Below are 19,227 nucleotides of genomic sequence, written 5' to 3' on the forward strand. Positions count from 1 at the left end.
TCATACCACCAGCCCTTTGAGCAACAGCTAACCCCCAAGACCTCTAACCTAACACCCCCTAATTACACAAAGTAACAAGCACTAAAATTATACAAAATAAAAACACACACTACAAAAAAGAAAACCAAACCACTACAAAAATTTTAAAAAAAACAGCTATGCTTATCCTAAAACTAAAGTCCCCTTTAAAAAAACTCCCACCCCAAAATAAAAAAACATTTACTAACAGTAAAACCTTCTCTAACAATTGCCCTGAAAAGGGCATTTTGTAGGACATTGCCCTAAAGTCATTAAGCTCTTTTACTTGGCACAAAAACCCCTATTCTAAAACCAAAGTAGCCCCCCAAATAAAAAGCCTACCTTAAAAAAATCTACTCTAAAAATTGCCTTGATAACAGGGGCGGACAGACAAGTCAGGCAATTCGGCCTTTGTCCGAGGGCCAGCATCTTTGGAGGGCCCGCCACCACTGCCTGCATCATGCAGAACTAACTAACGGCTAGATTACGAGTTGTGCGTTAGGCTTAAAAAACAGTGTTAGCTGGTCCTAACGCTGCTTTTTAACGCCCGCTGGTATTACGAGTCTTGCAGGTACAGGTGTACCGCTCACTTTTTTCACCAGACTTGGAAATACCGCAAATCCACTTACGTAAATTGCGTATCCTCTTTTTTAAATGGGACTTGCATAGCGCCTGTATTACGAGTCTGCCAAAAAGTGAGCGGTAGACCCTCTCCTGTCAAGACTGGTAGCGCATTTTAAAGTCAGTAGTTAAGAGTGTTATACTACAACGCCGTAGCATAAAACTCATAACTAAAGTGCTAAAAGTACACTAACACCCATAAACTACCTATTAACCCCTAAACTGAGGCCCTCCCACATCGCAAACACTAAAAGAAAAATTTTAACCCCTAATATGCCGAACCGGACATCGCCGCCACTATAATAAATATATTAATCCCTAAACTGCCACACTCCCACCTTGCAAACACTAGTTAAATATTATTAACCCCTAATCTGCCGTCCCTAACATCGCCGCCACCTACCTACATTTATTAACCCCTAATCTTCCGCCCCCAATGTCGCCGCCACTATATTAAAGTTATTAACCCCTAAATCTAAGTCTAATCCTAACCCTAACACCCCCTAACTTAAATATAATTAAAAGAAATCTAACTAAAGGTTCCTATCATTAACTAAATTATTCCTATTTAAAACTAAATACTTACCTGTAAAATAAACCCTAAGATAGCTACACTATAACTAATAGTTACATTGTAGCTAATTTAGGATTTATTTTTATTTTACAGGCAAGTTTGTATTTATTTTAACTAGGTAGAATAGTTACTAAATAGTTATTAACTATTTAATAACTACCTAGCAAAAATAAATACAAAAGTACCTGTAAAATAAAACCTAACCTAAGTTACAATTACACTTAACACTACACTACAATTAAATAAATTAACTAAATTAAATACAATTAAATAAATTACATATAATTACCTAAATTAAATTAAATTAGCTAAAGTACAAAAACCCCCCACTAAATTACAGAAAATAATAAACAAATTACAGAAATTTAAACTAATTACACCTAATCTAATAGCCCTATTAAAATAAAAAAGCCCCCCCAAAATAAAAAAAAACCTTAGCCTAAACTAAACTACCAATAGCCCTTAAAAGGGCCATTTGCGGGGCATTGCCCCAAAGTAATCAGCTCTTTTACCTGTAAAAAAAAATACAACCCCCCCAACAGTAAAACCTACCACCCACACAACCAACCCCCCAAATAAAAACCTATCTAAAAAAACCTAAGCTCCCCATTGCCCTGAAAAGGGCATTTGGATGGGCATTGTCCATTAAAAGGGCAGTTAGCTCTTTTGCCGCCCAAAGTCCCTCACCTAAAAATAAAACCCACCCAATACACCCTTAAAAAAACACTAACCCCCTGAAGATCGACTTACCGGGAGACGTCTTCATCCAAGCCGGGCGAAGTGGTCCTCCAGACAGGCAGAAGTCTTCATCCAAGCCGGGCAGAACTGGTCCTCCAGATGGGCAGAAGTCTTCATCCAGACGGCATCTTCTATCTTCATCCATCCGGCGCAGAGCGGGTCCATCTTCAAGACATCCGATGCGGAGCATCCTCTTCTGGCGACGACTAAAACTGAATGAAGGTACCTTTAAGTGACGTCATCCAAGATGGCGTCCCTTAGATTTCGATTGGCTGATAGAATTCTATCAGCCAATCGGAATTAAGGTAGAAAAAATCCTATTGGCTGATGCAATCAGTCAATAGGACTGAAGTTCAATCCTATTGGCTGATCCAATCAGCCAATAGGATTGAGCTCGCATTCTATTGGCTGTTCCAATCAGCTGCATTAGGGAGTTTTACGCTGCTTTTTTGCAGGTGTTAGACTTTTTTTCAGCTGGCTCTCCCCGTTGATTCCTATGGGGAAATCGTGCACGAGCACGTTACACCAGCTCACTGCTGACTTAAGCAGCTCTGGTATTGGAGTGCGGTAATGAGCAAAATTTTGCTCAACACTCACTTCTTGTCTTTTAACGACGAGTTTCTGAAAACTCGTAATACCAGCGCTGTAGGTAAGTGAGCGGTGAGGGAAAACTGCTCGTTAGCACCGCACAGCCTCTAACGCAAAACTCATAATCTAGGTGTTAGGTTTTGTTTTTTGTTTATTTTATTAATATTTTACATTCAAATTTTTTTTTTTCTGTAACTTTTCTGGGGGGGGGGGGGTGCAGAGTGTGGGGGGGTGGCGGCCCGGCGGGGGAGGCGCAGGTGCTTGCTCAAGGGCTGGTGGTATGAGTGGCAGGAAGTGTGGTCATGATGAAGTGCCATTACTATCAAAAAATCAAGCAAACCAGGTAACTCATTTCAAAATAATGGTCAGCCGATTGGATCTGTTAAGTGATAAAATGGAATCTCAATGTATTAACAGGAATCTAGATCTGTCAGTATTGCTTTAAAATGAAAAAATAAGTGTGATCATGTGGTATATATATATATATATATATATATATATATATATATATATATATATATATATATATATATAGTGTTTGCCATATATTATATGTCAGTATTTCATGGTTAAGGGAGGAATCCTGTTGCTTTTACAGTGGATTATTTACCTGAATAAAAGAAGATTTTTATTTAGCAACTATATTGGGACTGTTGGTGTTTGTTGGGGTCTTGGCAGTGACCCACTTATAGCAAAAAAATATTCATAAAACTGTTAGAATGGAAGATTTTGTTGAGAGTTGTTTATTTTACCATAAATCAGCAAAAAGCTCCCTTAGAAGTATTAAATGGACACTGAACACTAAACATATTTTTTATGCACCTCCCTCTAATCATAGGTGGTGCCATTATGGAGCCTAGGTTAGACTGCAGGCATCTGAGGGAGAGTTACCACACATGTGCAATCATGTTAGCATTGGAATGTAAGTGAAAGATTTCAACATGGCGGCACCCATGATTAGAGGGAGGCGGGGCATAACCTGAATACTATGCATATCAAATGTATTTAGTGTTTTCAATGTTCTTTTAAGAATCTTATGAACCACTTAAAGTCTTTTAGAGCCAGACTTTCAGACCACATACTTTTATGCCCACTAACAACATAAAGAACAATATGACAGTTTACTGACTGTTCTCTGGTTCCTCATCCCTACTCATCTTTGAATACTAGATGGGACAGGACTCTAAAATTGTACTTTAACTTTCCCTTTAATGCACTCTTTTCAAATAAATCCTATCCATGTTCTACAGCTACCCTGGGTTCTGGAGAAAAAGAGCCTTATTTGCACAAAAGTCAGGAAATTCCAGACTTAAACATTGTGCCAACCCCACCGCTATGTCATTGACATAATAAGAATAGTTATTTTTTTATATTTTATAATATATCTACTCATTAATTAGAACACTCATTTCCTATTGGGCGGCTTAAGGCCTTTGTAAGAAAAAAAATAACAGCCATTGTATTTAGCAAAACTATGTAACATTACAAGTTGGCCAGGCTTGCCCCAGTCATGCTCAGCTTTCTGCTGCTTGAGGGAGGGCGGGTGCGAGTGCGCAAAGGGCTGGTGGCAAGAAAGTGTGGTCATGATGAAGTGCCATGTTTGGACCTGTGGATGTCCCTGCATAAGAGCTGACAGTGGCATTAATCTGGTCAGTGGTCAGCTAGCTCAAAGGGAGCACTGAGGTAAGCAGTTGGTCTGAGAACTATTGTGTTGGCATTAATGGCATGTGGTTTGCTTCAAGAAAGCCTCTTGTCTAAAGTCTGATATTTGGGCATGTACATGACATAATGGTATAGTTAGAACACAAGGTTATTTTACTTAATTTGAATAGACAAAATGTTAATTCAATCAAAACATTATTCTTGCTGCATTTAAGTGGAAGAAAGTCCTCTGGATTTTGTATTGAAAGCTAAGAATCCAAAAAGAGGCATGAAACACACCACACACTCACACACACAGACAAATACACACAGACATAGACAAGCACTCACATACAGACAAAAACATAAACAGACAATTTAAATACAGATAGACACTCACATACACACGCAAACACACATTCATACACAGACACATACAGGGAGTGCAGAATTATTAGACAAATTAGTATTTTGACCACATCATCCTCTTTATGCATGTTGTCTTACTCCAAGCTGTATAGGCTCGAAAGCCTACTACCAATTAAGCATATTAGGTAATGTGCATCTCTGTAATGAGAAGGGGTGTGGTCTAATGACATCAACACCCTATATCAGGTGTGCATAATTATTAGGCAACTTCCTTTCCTTTGGCAAAATGGGTCAAAAGAAGGACATGACAGGCTCAGAAAAGTAAAAAATAGTGAGATATCTTGCAGAGGGATGCAGCACTCTTAAAATTGCAAAGCTTCTGAAGCGTGATCATCGAACAATCAAGCGTTTCATTCAAAATAGTCAACATGGTCGCAAGAAGCGTGTGGAAAAACCAAGGCGCAAAATAACTGCCCATAAACTGAGAAAAGTCAAGCGTGCAGCTGCCAAGATGCCACTTGCCACCAGTTTGGCCATATTTCAGAGCTGCAACATCACTGGAGTGCCCAAAAGCACAAGGTGTGCAATACTTAGAGACATGGCCAAGGTAAGAAAGGCTGAAAGACGACCACCACTGAACAAGACACACAAGCTGAAACGTCAAGACTGGGCCAAGAAATATCTCAAGACTGATTTTTCTAAGGTTTTATGGACTGATGAAATGAGAGTGAGTCTTGATGGACCAGATGGATGGGCCCGTGGCTGGATTGGTAAAGGGCAGAGAGCTCCAGTCCGACTCAGACTCCAGCAAGGTGGAGGTGGAGTACTGGTTTGGGCTGGTATCATCAAAGATGAGCTTGTGGGGCCTTTTCGGGTTGAGGATGGAGTCAAGCTCAACTCCCAGTCCTACTGCCAGTTTCTGGAAGACACCTTCTTCAAGCAGTGGTACAGGAAGAAGTCTGCATCCTTCAAGAAAAACATGATTTTCATGCAGGACAATGCTCCATCACACGCGTCCAAGTACTCCACAGCGTGGCTGGCAAGAAAGGGTATAAAAGAAGAAAATCTAATGACATGGCCTCCTTGTTCACCTGATCTGAACCCCATTGAGAACCTGTGGTCCATCATCAAATGTGAGATTTACAAGGAGGGAAAACAGTACACCTCTCAGAACAGTGTCTGGGAGGCTGTGGTTGCTGCTGCACGCAATGTTGATGGTGAACAGATCAAAACACTGACAGAATCCATGGATGGCAGGCTTTTGAATGTCCTTGCAAAGAAAGGTGGCTATATTGGTCACTGATTTGTTTTTGTTTTGTTTTTGAATGTCAGAAATGTATATTTGTGAATGTTGAGATGTTATATTGGTTTCACTGGTAAAAATAAATAATTGAAATGGGTATATATTTGTTTTTTGTTAAGTTGCCTAATAATTATGCACAGTAATAGTCACCTGCACACACAGATATCCCCCTAAAATAGCTATAACTAAAAACAAACTAAAAACTACTTCCAAAACTATTCAGCTTTTATATTAATTAGTTTTTTGGGTTCATTGAGAACATGGTTGTTGTTCAATAATAAAATTAATCCTCAAAAATACAACTTGCCTAATAATTCTGCACTCCCTGTACATTCATACACACACACATAAACATACGCTCATAAACTAACACACATACATGTAGACAAGCAATCTCATCCATACATACAACAGTTTATCAGTTTATTTGGAGGACTGTAAATGCCCAGTATGCATATATCAGCACCTAGATGTGCATTTAAGTTGTGAGGCCTGAATGTATTTACTGTGGATTCAATTAAACTTTTTTATAGGACACTCTATTGTCTTTCTATGTTTTGCTTATTGTCCTAACTTTTCAATCAATGTATTTATTCAATAATAAATCATTCACTAGGTTATTTGTTTGTTTTATGTATCTGATGTGAGTAAAGTAGTAAACTCAGGAGCTCCTATTGCAGCACCCCAGCTCCTGACTGACTTATTGTCCTGTAACCTCTTATTGCAGCACCCCAGCTCCTGACTGCCTTATTGTCCTGTAACCTCTTATTTCAGCACCCCAGCTCCAGAGTGCCTTATTGTCCCGTAACCTCTTATTGCAGCACCCCAGCTCCTGACTGCCTTATTGTCCTGTAACCTCTTATTGCAGCACCCCAGCTCCTGACTGCCTTATTGTCCTGTAACCTCTTATTGCAGCACCCCAGCTCCTGAGTGCCTTATTGTCCTGTAACCTCTTATTGCAGCACCCCAGCTCCAGAGTGCCTTATTGTCCCGTAACCTCTTATTGCAACACCCCAGCTCCTGACTGCCTTATTGTCCTGTAACCTCTTATTGCAGCACCCCAGCTCCTGACTGCCTTATTGTCCTGTAACCTCTTATTGCAGCACCCCAGCTCCTGAGTGCCTTATTGTCCTGTAACCTCTTATTGCAGCACCCCAGCTCCTGACTGCCTTATTGTCCTGTAACCTCTTATTGCAGCATCCCAGCTCCTGACTGCCTTATTGTCCTGTAACCTCTTATTGTAGCACCCCAGCTCCTGACTGCCTTATTGTCCTGTAACCTCTTATTGCAGCACCCCAGCTCCTGACTGCCTTATTGTCCTGTAACCTCTTATTGCAGCACCCCAGCTCCTGAGTGCCTTATTGTCCTGTAACCTCTTATCGCAGCACCCCAGCTCCTGACTGCCTTATTGTCCTGTAACCTCTTATTGCAGCACCCCAGCTCCTGAGTGCCTTATTGTCCTGTAACCTCTTATTGCAGCACCCCAGTTCCTGAGTGCCTTATTGTCCTGTAACCTCTTATTGCAGCACCCCAGCTCCTGACTGCCTTATTGTCCTGTAACCTCTTATTGCAGCATCCCAGCTCCTGAGTGCCTTATTGTCCTGTAACCTCTTATTGTAGCACCCCAGCTCCTGACTGCCTTATTGTCCTGTAACCTCTTATTGCAGCACCCCAGCTCCTGAGTGCCTTATTGTCCTGTAACCTCTTATTGCAGCACCCCAGCTCCTGAGTGCCTTATTGTCCTGTAACCTCTTATTGCAGCACCCCAGCTCCTGAGTGCCTTATTGTCCTGTAACCTCTTATTGTAGCACCCCAGCTCCTGACTGCCTTATTGTCCTGTAACCTCTTATTGTAGCACCCCAGCTCCTGACTGCCTTATTGTCCTGTAACCTCTTATTGCAGCACCCCAGCTCCTGACTGCCTTATTGTCCTGTAACCTCTTATTGCAGCACCCCAGCTCCTGACTGCCTTATTGTCCTGTAACCTCTTATTGCAGCACCCCAGCTCCTGAGTGCCTTATTGTCCTGTAACCTCTTATTGCAGCACCCCAGCTCCTGAGTGCCTTATTGTCCTGTAACCTCTTATTGCAGCACCCCAGCTCCTGACTGCCTTATTGTCCTGTAACCTCTTATTGTAGCACCCCAGCTCCTGAGTGCCTTATTGTCCTGTAATCTCTTATTGCAGCACCCCAGCTCCTGGCTGCCTTATTGTCCTGTAACCTCTTATTGTAGCACCCCAGCTCCTGACTGCCTTATTGTCCTGTAACCTCTTATTGCAGCACCCCAGCTCCTGACTGCCTTATTGTCCTGTAACCTCTTATTGCAGCACCCCAGCTCCTGAGTGCCTTATTGTCCTGTAACCTCTTATTGCAGCACCCCAGCTCCTGAGTGCCTTATTGTCCTGTAACCTCTTATTGCAGCACCCCAGCTCCTGAGTGCCTTCTTGTCCTGTAACCTCTTATTGTAGCACCCCAGCTCCTGACTGCCTTATTGTCCTGTAACCTCTTATTGCAGCACCCCAGCTCCTGACTGCCTTATTGTCCTGTAACCTCTTATTGCAGCACCCCAGCTCCTGAGTGCCTTATTGTCCTGTAACCTCTTATTGCAGCACCCCAGCTCCTGAGTGCCTTATTGTCCTGTAACCTCTTATTGCAGCACCCCAGCTCCTGACTGCCTTATTGTCCTGTAACCTCTTATTGCAGCACCCCAGCTCCTGAGTGCCTTATTGTCCTGTAACCTCTTATTGCAGCACCCCAGCTCCTGAGTGCCTTATTGTCCTGTAACCTCTTATTGCAGCACCCCAGCTCCTGAGTGCCTTATTGTCCTGTAACCTCTTATTGCAGCACCCCAGCTCCTGACTGCCTTATTGTCCTGTAACCTCTTATTGCAGCACCCCAGCTCCTGAGTGCCTTATTGTCCTGTAACCTCTTATTGCAGCACCCCAGCTCCTGAGTGCCTTATTGTCCTGTAACCTCTTATTGCAGCACCCCAGCTCCTGACTGCCTTATTGTCCTGTAACCTCTTATTGCAGCATCCCAGCTCCTGAGTGCCTTATTGTCCTGTAACCTCTTATTGCAGCATCCCAGCTCCTGAGTGCCTTATTGTCCTGTAACCTCTTATTGTAGCACCCCAGCTCCTGAGTGCCTTATTGTCCTGTAACCTCTTATTGCAGCACCCCAGCTCCTGAGTGCCTTATTGTCCTGTAACCTCTTATTGTAGCACCCCAGCTCCTGAGTGCCTTATTGTCCTGTAACCTCTTATTGTAGCACCCCAGCTCCTGACTGCCTTATTGTCCTGTAACCTCTTATTGTAGCACCCCAGCTCCTGAGTGCCTTATTGTCCTGTAACCTCTTATTGTAGCACCCCAGCTCCTGAGTGCCTTATTGTCCTGTAACCTCTTATTGCAGCACCCCAGCTCCAGAGTGCCTTATTGTCCTGTAACCTCTTATTGCAGCACCCCAGCTCCTGACTGCCTTATTGTCCTGTAACCTCTTATTGTAGCACCCCAGCTCCTGAGTGCCTTATTGTCCTGTAACCTCTTATTGCAGCACCCCAGCTCCAGAGTGCTTTATTGTCCTGTAACCTCTTATTGTAGCACCCCAGCTCCTGAGTGCCTTATTGTCCTGTAACCTCTTATTGCAGCACCCCAGCTCCTGAGTGCCTTATTGTCCTGTAACCTCTTATTGCAGCACCCCAGCTCCTGACTGCCTTTTTGTCCTGTAACCTCTTATTGTAGCACCCCAGCTCCTGAGTGCCTTATTGCCCTGTAACCTCTTATTGCAGCACCCCAGCTCCTGAGTGCCTTATTGTCCTGTAACCTCTTATTGCAGCACCCCAGCTCCTGACTGCCTTATTGTCCTGTAACCTCTTATTGCAGCACCCCAGCTCCAGAGTGCCTTATTGTCCTGTAACCTCTTATTGCAGCACCCCAGCACCTGACTGCCTTATTGCCCTGTAACCTCTTATTGTAGCACCCCAGCTCCTGACTGCCTTATTGTCCTGTAACCTCTTATTGCAGCACCCCAGCTCCTGACTGCCTTATTGTCCTGTAACCTCTTATTGCAGCACCCCAGCTCCTGACTGCCTTATTGTCCTCTAATCTCTTATTTCAGCACCCCAGCTCCTGAGTGCCTTATTGTCCTGTAACCTCTTATTTTAGCACCCCAGCTCCTGAGTGCCTTATTGTCCTGTAACCTCTTATTGTAGCACCCCAGCTCCTGAGTGCCTTATTGTCCTGTAACCTCTTATTGTAGCACCCCAGCTCCTGAGTGCCTTATTGTCCTGTAACCTCTTATTGCAGCACCCCAGCTCCTGACTGCCTTATTGTCCTGTAACCTCTTATTGTAGCACCCCAGCTCCTGACTGCCTTATTGTCCTGTAACCTTTTATTGCAGCACCCCAGCTCCTGACTGCCTTATTGTCCTGTAACCTTTTATTGCAGCACCCCAGCTCCTGACTGCCTTATTGTCCTGTAACCTCTTATTGCAGCACCCCAGCTCCTGACTGCCTTATTGTCCTGTAACCTTTTATTGCAGCACCCCAGCTCCTGACTGCCTTATTGTCCTGTAACCTCTTATTGCAGCACCCCAGCTCCTGAGTGCCTTATTGTCCTGTAACCTCTTATTGCAGCACCCCAGCTCCTGAGTGCCTTATTGTCCTGTAACCTCTTATTGTAGCACCCCAGCTCCTGACTGCCTTATTGTCCTGTAACCTCTTATTGCAGCACCCCAGCTCCTGAGTGCCTTATTGTCCTGTAACCTCTTATTGTAGCACCCCAGCTCCTGAGTGCCTTATTGTCCTGTAACCTCTTATTGTAGCACCCCAGCTCCTGAGTGCCTTATTGTCCCGTAACCTCTTATTGTAGCACCCCAGCTCCTGAGTGCCTTATTGTCCTGTAACCTCTTATTGTAGCACCCCAGCTCCTGAGTGCCTTATTGTCCTGTAACCTCTTATTACAGCACCCCAGCTCCTGACTGCCTTATTGTCCTGTAACCTCTTATTGTAGCACCCCAGCTCCTGAGTGCCTTATTGTCCTGTAACCTCTTATTGCAGCACCCCAGCTCCTGACTGCCTTATTGTACTGTAACCTCTTATTGCAGCACCCCAGTTCCTGAGTGCCTTATTGTCCTGTAACCTCTTATTGTAGCACCCCAGCTCCTGACTGCCTTATTGTCCTGTAACCTCTTATTGTAGCACCCTAGCTCCAGAGTGCCTTATTGTCCTCTAACCTCTTATTGCAGCACCCCAGCTCCTGAGTGCCTTATTGTCCTGTAACCTCTTATTGTAGCACCCCAGCTCCTGAGTGCCTTATTGTCCTGTAACCTCTTATTGTAGCACCCCAGCTCCTGACTGCCTTATTGTCCTGTAACCTCTTATTGCAGCACCCCAGCTCCTGACTGCCTTATTGTCCTGTAACCTCTTATTGCAGCACCCCAGCTCCTGACTGCCTTATTGTCCTGTAACCTCTTATTGTAGCACCCCAGCTCCTGACTGCCTTATTGTCCTGTAACCTCTTATTGTAGCACCCCAGCTCCAGAGTGCCTTATTGTCCTCTAACCTCTTATTGCAGCACCCCAGCTCCTGAGTGCCTTATTGTCCTGTAACATCCTATTACTATAAGGTTACAGGACAATAAGGCATTCAAGAGCTGGGGTGCTGTAATAAGAGGTTAGAGGACAATAAGGCACTCAGGAGCTGGGGTGCTGCAATAAGAGGTTACAGGACAATAAGGCACAGCATATAGGAATACACACCCACGGAAAGGGGCTTATAGCAGAACCTCCCCCTTCCCTGCATATGAAAAAGCCCTATTATACAAACATAAGCAGTCTGAAGTCAGTATACATCAGTATTTATACCTCTAAAACTTTGGGACTTGGTTAGGAGTCTGAAAATCAGCACAATGTTATTTAAAAATAAGCAAAACTATACATTTTTACAAAGACTCACCCATGGGCTATATAAATGGATCATCTACAAAACATTTATGTAAAGAAAAATTTAGTGTATAATGTTCGTTTAATGAAAAAAATTGTCTCTCTTTAAATGGAAATTAAAAACATGGCAGGGGAGGGGCATATGAAGTGGTAGGAGCACAGGACGTGGGAAGGGCAATAAAGTGGAGGAGGGGCAGAGGAGCTAGGTAGGTGGAGCAAAAAGGGGGTGGGGGGCCCAGCCACACTTTTGCCCGGGGGCCCTGGTTGGTCTCAGTCCACCCCTGCTTGATAAGGTCATTTGGTAGGGCATTGTCCTAAAGTGATAATAGCCATAAAAACCCCTTTTTATTAAAAAAAAAAAAATAAGTTAAAAAAACAAAATATCCTAAAAAAATGTTGCCCTGAAAAGGGCATTTGGTTGGGCATTGCCCTTAGAAGGGCATTTGGTAGGGCAGTGACCTAGAGTAAATATAGCTCTTTTGTCCATAAAATAAAAAAAAGCCCTATTCTAAAAAAAAAAGCCCTAAGGGAAAAAAAATGTATCCTTTAAAAAAATATTTAAAAAAAAATTGCAACCTACAGAGTGGTGGTCTTACCAGCTATAACCTGAGCTTTACACAACTGCATCTTGGAAAGAAATGTCGATCCTTCATTGTTCTTAGCAAACTTCCAAGGTCTCAAATATGCTGGCAACCTCTATTCCTCTTCCTGCACAGAAAACTCTGGTTTCATTGTGACTTGGTACCTTTGGGGAGCGGAGCCTCTTATGTCTTAAAGGGACAGTCTACACCATAATTTTTATTGTTTTAAAAGATAGATAATCCCTTTATTACCCATTTCCCCAGTTTTGCATAACTAACACATTTATAATAATATACTTTTAACCTCTGTGATTATCTTGTATCTAAGCCTCTGCAAACTGCCCCTTTTTCAGTTCTTTTGACAGACTTGCAGTCTAGCCAATCAGTGCCTGCTCCCAGATAACTTCTTGTGCACGAGCACAGTGTTATCTATATGAAATACGTGAACTAACACCCTCTAGTGGTGAAAAACTGTTAAAATGCAATCTGAAAGAGGTGGGCTTCAAGGTCTAAGAAATTAGCATATGATTAAGCTTTCAACTAAGAATACCAAGAGAACAAAGCAAAATTGGTGATAAAAGTAAATTGGAAAATTGTTTAAAATTACATGCTCTATCTGAATCATGAAAGTTTATTTTGGCCTAGACTGTCCCTTTAAATAGAGCTTTGGGTCTAAGATCAGACTACCATAAGTAAATCCAAAAGTCAGCTGGGCACCGGTATCAGGGGAGGTAGGGAGGTTCGTGCATCAGGGGAGATGCTGACTCAGGTGGCTCCCTATCCTATAGTAGAGGTCTGATGACTGATGTAGCGAATCGTTTTACAGACTGGTTGCTTGGCCCTGTTCACTAATGGCAATTGGAGAAGGTACATTTGCCTTGATAAGAGTATGCAGATCAACACTAATGGACTAAACCTCAATAAAACAAATATAACCATCCACTTATATAGCATATTGTGCATTATTCTTTGCACAAGGTTGCACAAACATGAATGCACTCTGCGCTATTGATTGCGCCTCACTTGTAATCTAGCTCTATAGGTATAATATTGTTAAAAACTGTTTTGCAAAAATATCTCAAGATACATGCACACTCCTCTCCTATCTCAGTATGCTTTCATGAAAAAGATCTAAGTTTCAACAAATGATACCAAGAGGAAGAGGTAAATTTGATAAAAAAAAGTAAACTGTTTTGTTTTGTTTTTTTATTGTATGGTCTGTCTGAATCATCAAAGTATAATTTTGCCTTCCATGTCTCTTTACACCTTTTTTCGTTATATACATTCATCATCATCTTTATTATATGGAAATGTTTTTAATGATAATTTTTCTATGATAGTGCTTAGCTTGTTTTGATGGTGGTTAAAGAAATAAATACACAATGACAGATATGTGATGCATCCTTCTTAACAGATGCACGAGACAGCGATACAATACCAGCTTATCACAGCAAAAATCAACATCACAAACCCTTTGGAGGATACTCTCGATGGCTGTGTAATAACAGTTTCTGGTGAAAGCCTGATATACAGAGAAAGATCCTACAGGTGGGTACAGACAATTAAACAAAAGAGTAATGTATTTTTGTTTTGTTTTTGCCTATTGTGTTTTTGCAAATCAAGAGTAGTCTGTGCTTACCAGAAGCACATTTTATAAGCTTAGTATTGAGGTTATTCCTCTCCTCTCTCTAGTCAAGGCTGCATTCTAGTGTTGACGTGTTTGAATATGTGCAGCAAAATTCATACATAGGTTCCAAAATGGCAGCACCCAAAATTACAGAGAGGTGCATGAAATGTATTTATGGCCGGATTACGCGGAGAATTATTTAACGCTTCCACTCACGTGCTAACTCTGCTAGAAGTAAGCTTTTTGCACGCATCGGGTAGCACTCATATTACAAGTTGAAATTAAAGAGTTTTTGCACAAGCGGTAACCCAATGTGCACAAAAAGCCAAAGTTAGAATATCATGTGCATGCTCAAATATTCCCTTATAGAAATGAATGGAGGAAAAAAATGTGGGGGGAAGAGTAACACACTACTTGCGTGTAAACCCGATTGCATATTCTCAATGGTGCTAACATATTTCTACACATATCTGATGGTATTTTGATAAAATATATATCTATCCCTATATATAAAGTGCATGAATTGAAGATATTTCACCAACTATAAGCAAATAGATGTAGTTTGAACCTAACATTAGGTGTGTAGTAAAAAATGAAATAAATAACTGATTGCCAGTAATAAATTACTAATTATATTTAGAAATAAAAAGGACTGCAATATATGTGGGAACAGGAACATCAGTATCAATATGCACTGATCAAATGAATATCAGTGTTCCATAGGTCCTAAGACCGAATATGAGACATAAAAAAGACTTTATTATCAAGTGAAAAAACATAAAAACTAAAAACAAATAAGGCCAATTACTTAATATAAATTGTACAACCTAACACCCTCTAACTCATTGAAAGTATGAGGGTAAAGCAAATGACCAGATAAATAGAAAAAGACCCTGAATAAAAACAGATCCAAAGCAAAAAAATACTAAGTAAAATGCTGAGTTAAAAACAGAGTATGAAAAAAACGGGCAATGGTTAAAATCAAGGTGATCACACTTGTAAGATAACACATAAAGCATACAAATATCAAAATTAGACATGTGTGTTTCGTTTCGAATCGAAATTCTGACGAATTGGTCAAATTCGGAGCTTCAGATCGATTCAAATTTCAGAATTTTCGCTAGCAACGAAACTAAACTAATCCAAATACATTTGTAACAAATAAATCCGAGTTAGTTCGGATTTATTCGTTACATTTGAATGGCCATGGACTAATCACAATGACACTAGTATTGTACAGTATATTAGGTGATATCACTCTGCTAGCTGTGTGCAGGGCACATTATGTAGCTGATACCTGTGAGATTGGTACTTAGGTCGGATGTGCTGTGTATTACACTAGTATTATGTACTGTATATTAGGTTATATACCTCTGCTAGCTCTGTGCATATTGTGTAGCTGGTACCTGTGAGGTTGGTACTTAAAGTGCCATAAAACAGGTTGAGATCTGTGCATATCCTAAAAGGATAGAAAGAAAATAGTCATGCTGCCTAGACACTGTGCTCCACCCCTCTTATCAGTGTTTAGACACAGGCATTGTATTTCAACTGAGTTCACAACTTCTAGGCATGCTCCAGCAGATAATCCCTGTTCATTTGTGTATTTTACCAAAACAACAATGTATACAGCCATAAAAGGAGTTGTGTGGGGGAAGTTAGAGCTTTACAATTCAGAAACTTAAAAGAAAGGCTTAATGGCGAGGCACTGCAGTATAAATTTGCAGGTAGAGTAATGAATGTACATCTTATTATATTTTGTCTCTATCTCAACTTATTTTATGTCCCTTTAAGTTGATTCAGATGGGTTACACCTAATATACAGTACATAATACTAGTCTAATACACAGCACATCCCACCTAACACATACCGAACTTCCGAATCGAATCCAAACCGAATACATCCAAATTTTTTCGAATCTGAATGAATCCAAAACGAATATATTCGAATGTATCCGAATTTGAATGGATCTGAAAATGAAATTAAAAAAAATCAGAATCGGTCCGAAACGAACCGAAGCAAATTTTTCCGCCGCGCACAAGTCTAATCAAAATATCACAGGGTAAAAGATAAAATATGTAAATAAAAGGAGCTTATCTGAATCCAAAAAAGTGAATGTGGAAATTCAAGGTTAATCCAAGGATACAGATAAACCTCTGACGAAGTGGATTAGTGTTCCACGAAATGCGTAATGTATCACAAGGAAGTGGCGTCACTTCCATTTTTTTTATCTCGCTTCCGGTTTTACGGCACCACGCCAAACGGATTTTCACTTTGGATTTTCACATTCACATTGCACTCAAGCAATCATGAGTGGTAAGCCAGATGCGCACAAATACCCTGGAAATAGAAGTACTGGTGAGCATTGTTAGAGAATTTCACCAGCCCAGAGACCTTTAGAGAATCAGGCCCAAACTCTTTACTAACACAATACCCCTGGCTGTCTGAACAGGCAGAATGTTTGAATTCATGTGCGTAGGGCACCTACAACAGAATATGCAACTACAACAGTGATAACTTTTACTAAAAGTATTTTTTACTAATACAAATATAACTACATTTTTATTATTGTGGTAACTCACATTTTTCTCTCATATCTAGCAAATTATTGCAAAAGAAAACCTTTTTGTTTTTAAGTAATTTATGTTTCATTGACTTCTAGGTCTGTATATTCTTATCTCTAGCAAGCAAGAGTAGTGCACAACAGTTGATACAAACCTACAACTAGTATCAGCAGTCAGCAAATGGCCACAGTCATGAAATTCACTTTCTTGTTATCCACCCTCCAAAAGCATGTCAGGCCAGTCAAGAAAGATAAGAAAGGCATTGAAGATAATTAATGTAATGGTAACAAACAAAATAAAACAAACCACATTAGGCAATAGGACATCATTTTAAATGATTGTTCCTCATTTCCAATCATACTACTACTTAAAAAAATTGAGCTATTACAGTTTTGATAGGGCGAGGTGCCTAGTTATGATTAGATAAACTGTGTTTGGTTATAGTGAGTGGTATGATAAGTGTATTTCATCAGATTTCCTGTCATTCACTTTCAGATGCAGCAACTGTGACCCTGGAACTACTCAGGAATATAATATTACATTTACCCCAACACAGACAGGCGCTCTGAAACTTTGTGTGAGATTCAACTGCAGACAGTTTTGTGATGTAAAAATCAGCAAAAGTATAGTGGTGTTTCCATCCAATACCACAGTATTTAGGCAGGGATAAGCATTTTTACTCAATGTCTTTGTGAAAATTAAGTTTATAACCATAAATATATTTGTACATTTTCATACGTTCATATATTTTAATGACAAATACAAAAAGAGTTCTAAAAGAATGTCAGAACATTATTAAAAGGCTTAAAAAAGAAAAAGAAAACATTGGTGACAGACCAGAATGGACATTTATACTAGATTTTCTCAATATAGACTTCTATTAGTCTAGAGTAAGACCCACCCACTCTGCATGCTTAAATACATTAAAAATACTTCTGTATTACTCTTAAATCCAGAAAATATTTTTACAATACCTGAAATATTGTGTATCAGTTTTAAAAATACATTAATTATGGTATTTCCTGTTCTTCTTATTATTTTGCAAATTCCCACACAGGGCCCCATTTATTAAGCTGTGAATTAAGGTTTGGGCCTCGGTGATCCAGGCAATGCTTGTTAAGTAGCTGCAGTCTTAAGACCACAGATGATTAAAGGGACAGTCTACACCAGAATTTGTATTGTTTAAAAAGATAGATAATCCGTTTATTACCCATTCTCCAGTTTTGCATAACCAACACAGTTATATTAATGTACTTTTTACCTCTGTGATTACCTTGTATCCTTTGCAGACTGCCCTCTTATTTTAGTTCTTTTGACAGACTTGCATTTTACCTAATCAGTGCCATCTCATACATATCTCCACATGCATGAGCACAATGTTATCTATATAGAAAACATGAACTAACGTCCTCTAGCTGTGAAAAACTGTCAAATGCATTGAGATAAGAGGCGGCCTTCAAGGGCTTAGAAATTATCATATGATCCTATCTAGGTTTAGTTTTCAACTAAGAATACCAAAAGAACAACGGACATTTGATGATAAAAGTGAAATGAAAAGTTATTTAAAATTGCATGCCCTATCTGAATCTTGACTGTCCCTTTAACAGCTGCACACAAGTAGGGGCTGCATTGGGTGAAGCCTGGTGGACAAGGTTCCTGATAGTGAACCTTGGTTGCCTGGCATATGATAAATGGGGGCCATATAACTAAATTACAAGTGGAGTGAAATCAATAGCACAGGGTGCACTATTTTTTGCACAAACTTGTGCAAAGAATAATGTTTAATCTGGTATTACAAGTGGATGGTTAAATATATTATTAAAAGCATCTTAACGCAGCCAAAGCTTTTTATCCTGCCCTATACTTTAGGATGGATAGCGCAGGTAGCTTATTGCGCTTGTATTACAAGTGGTGAGTTAAGTGTTGTTGTTCAAATTTTTTTACCTGAAGTAAGCCATTATTATTAATAGTATAGCACAGAACTACATGAAGAATTTAACTACTTTTGTGCACCATCAGCTTAATGCACCTGGCATACATGAATTTAACTCTGTCGTCGTCATAAAAGTTAGGTGTTAAGTGCACCCGCCATATCAGCAGATGTTAGCACACCCTAGACTATCATTTGAGTGTTAAAAAAAAAACTTTGCACAAAAATAGAAGCGCTATTGATTGGTCTCATGAGATGTTTATCACTATAGCCCTAAAAATGTTGTGCTCCACTTGTAATTTAGGCTATAATGTGGTATTCATCAAAATAGGTTATAACTGGAGAAACATTAAATGTTTTATAAGGCTATGCATGGGCTATGTCTCAATATGTGTAAAAAAAACATTTGTCAAAACTAAAATCCAAATAAAAATGTGGCTTTTCAGTGCTTTCTTATCTGGTTACTACTTCAACATTTGTCAAATTGTCACTTGTATCTACCTCTCCACATCTGCAACACACAGAATCAATATAGAAATATATGTTTTGTTTTAATTAGACAAGTAAAGTTTGCTCACTAATCCTGCAAGCAAAACACAAAATGTTGCAACTCCATTAAAAATACTGAATAATCACTCATGTCATCTGAGAGAATAAAATAAAACGGCATGATTCTAATAAATTTTAAATGACATATAAAGTAGCTATACACTATACTATCCACATTTTCCTAATAAAGA

At 40.5% G+C, this 19,227-nt stretch overlaps 1 protein-coding gene across 1 annotated transcript in view; it reads left to right on the forward strand.

Annotated features, from left to right (window-relative positions):
• Window positions 1-18,935, forward strand: part of LOC128664454 (protein 4.2) — a 165,406-nt gene extending 146,471 nt beyond the window's left edge. The window contains exons 16-17 of the mRNA XM_053719290.1: window positions 13,783-13,916; window positions 17,053-18,935. Coding sequence (XP_053575265.1) covers window positions 13,783-13,916; window positions 17,053-17,227 — 309 coding nt within the window. The 3' untranslated portion in view covers window positions 17,228-18,935. The remainder of the gene's footprint in view (window positions 1-13,782; window positions 13,917-17,052) is intronic.
• The last annotated feature ends 292 nt before the right edge of the window (window positions 18,936-19,227 follow it).

This window comes from Bombina bombina, chromosome 1, assembly GCF_027579735.1.
Source record: "Bombina bombina isolate aBomBom1 chromosome 1, aBomBom1.pri, whole genome shotgun sequence".
Taxonomy (NCBI): Eukaryota; Metazoa; Chordata; class Amphibia; order Anura; family Bombinatoridae; genus Bombina; species Bombina bombina.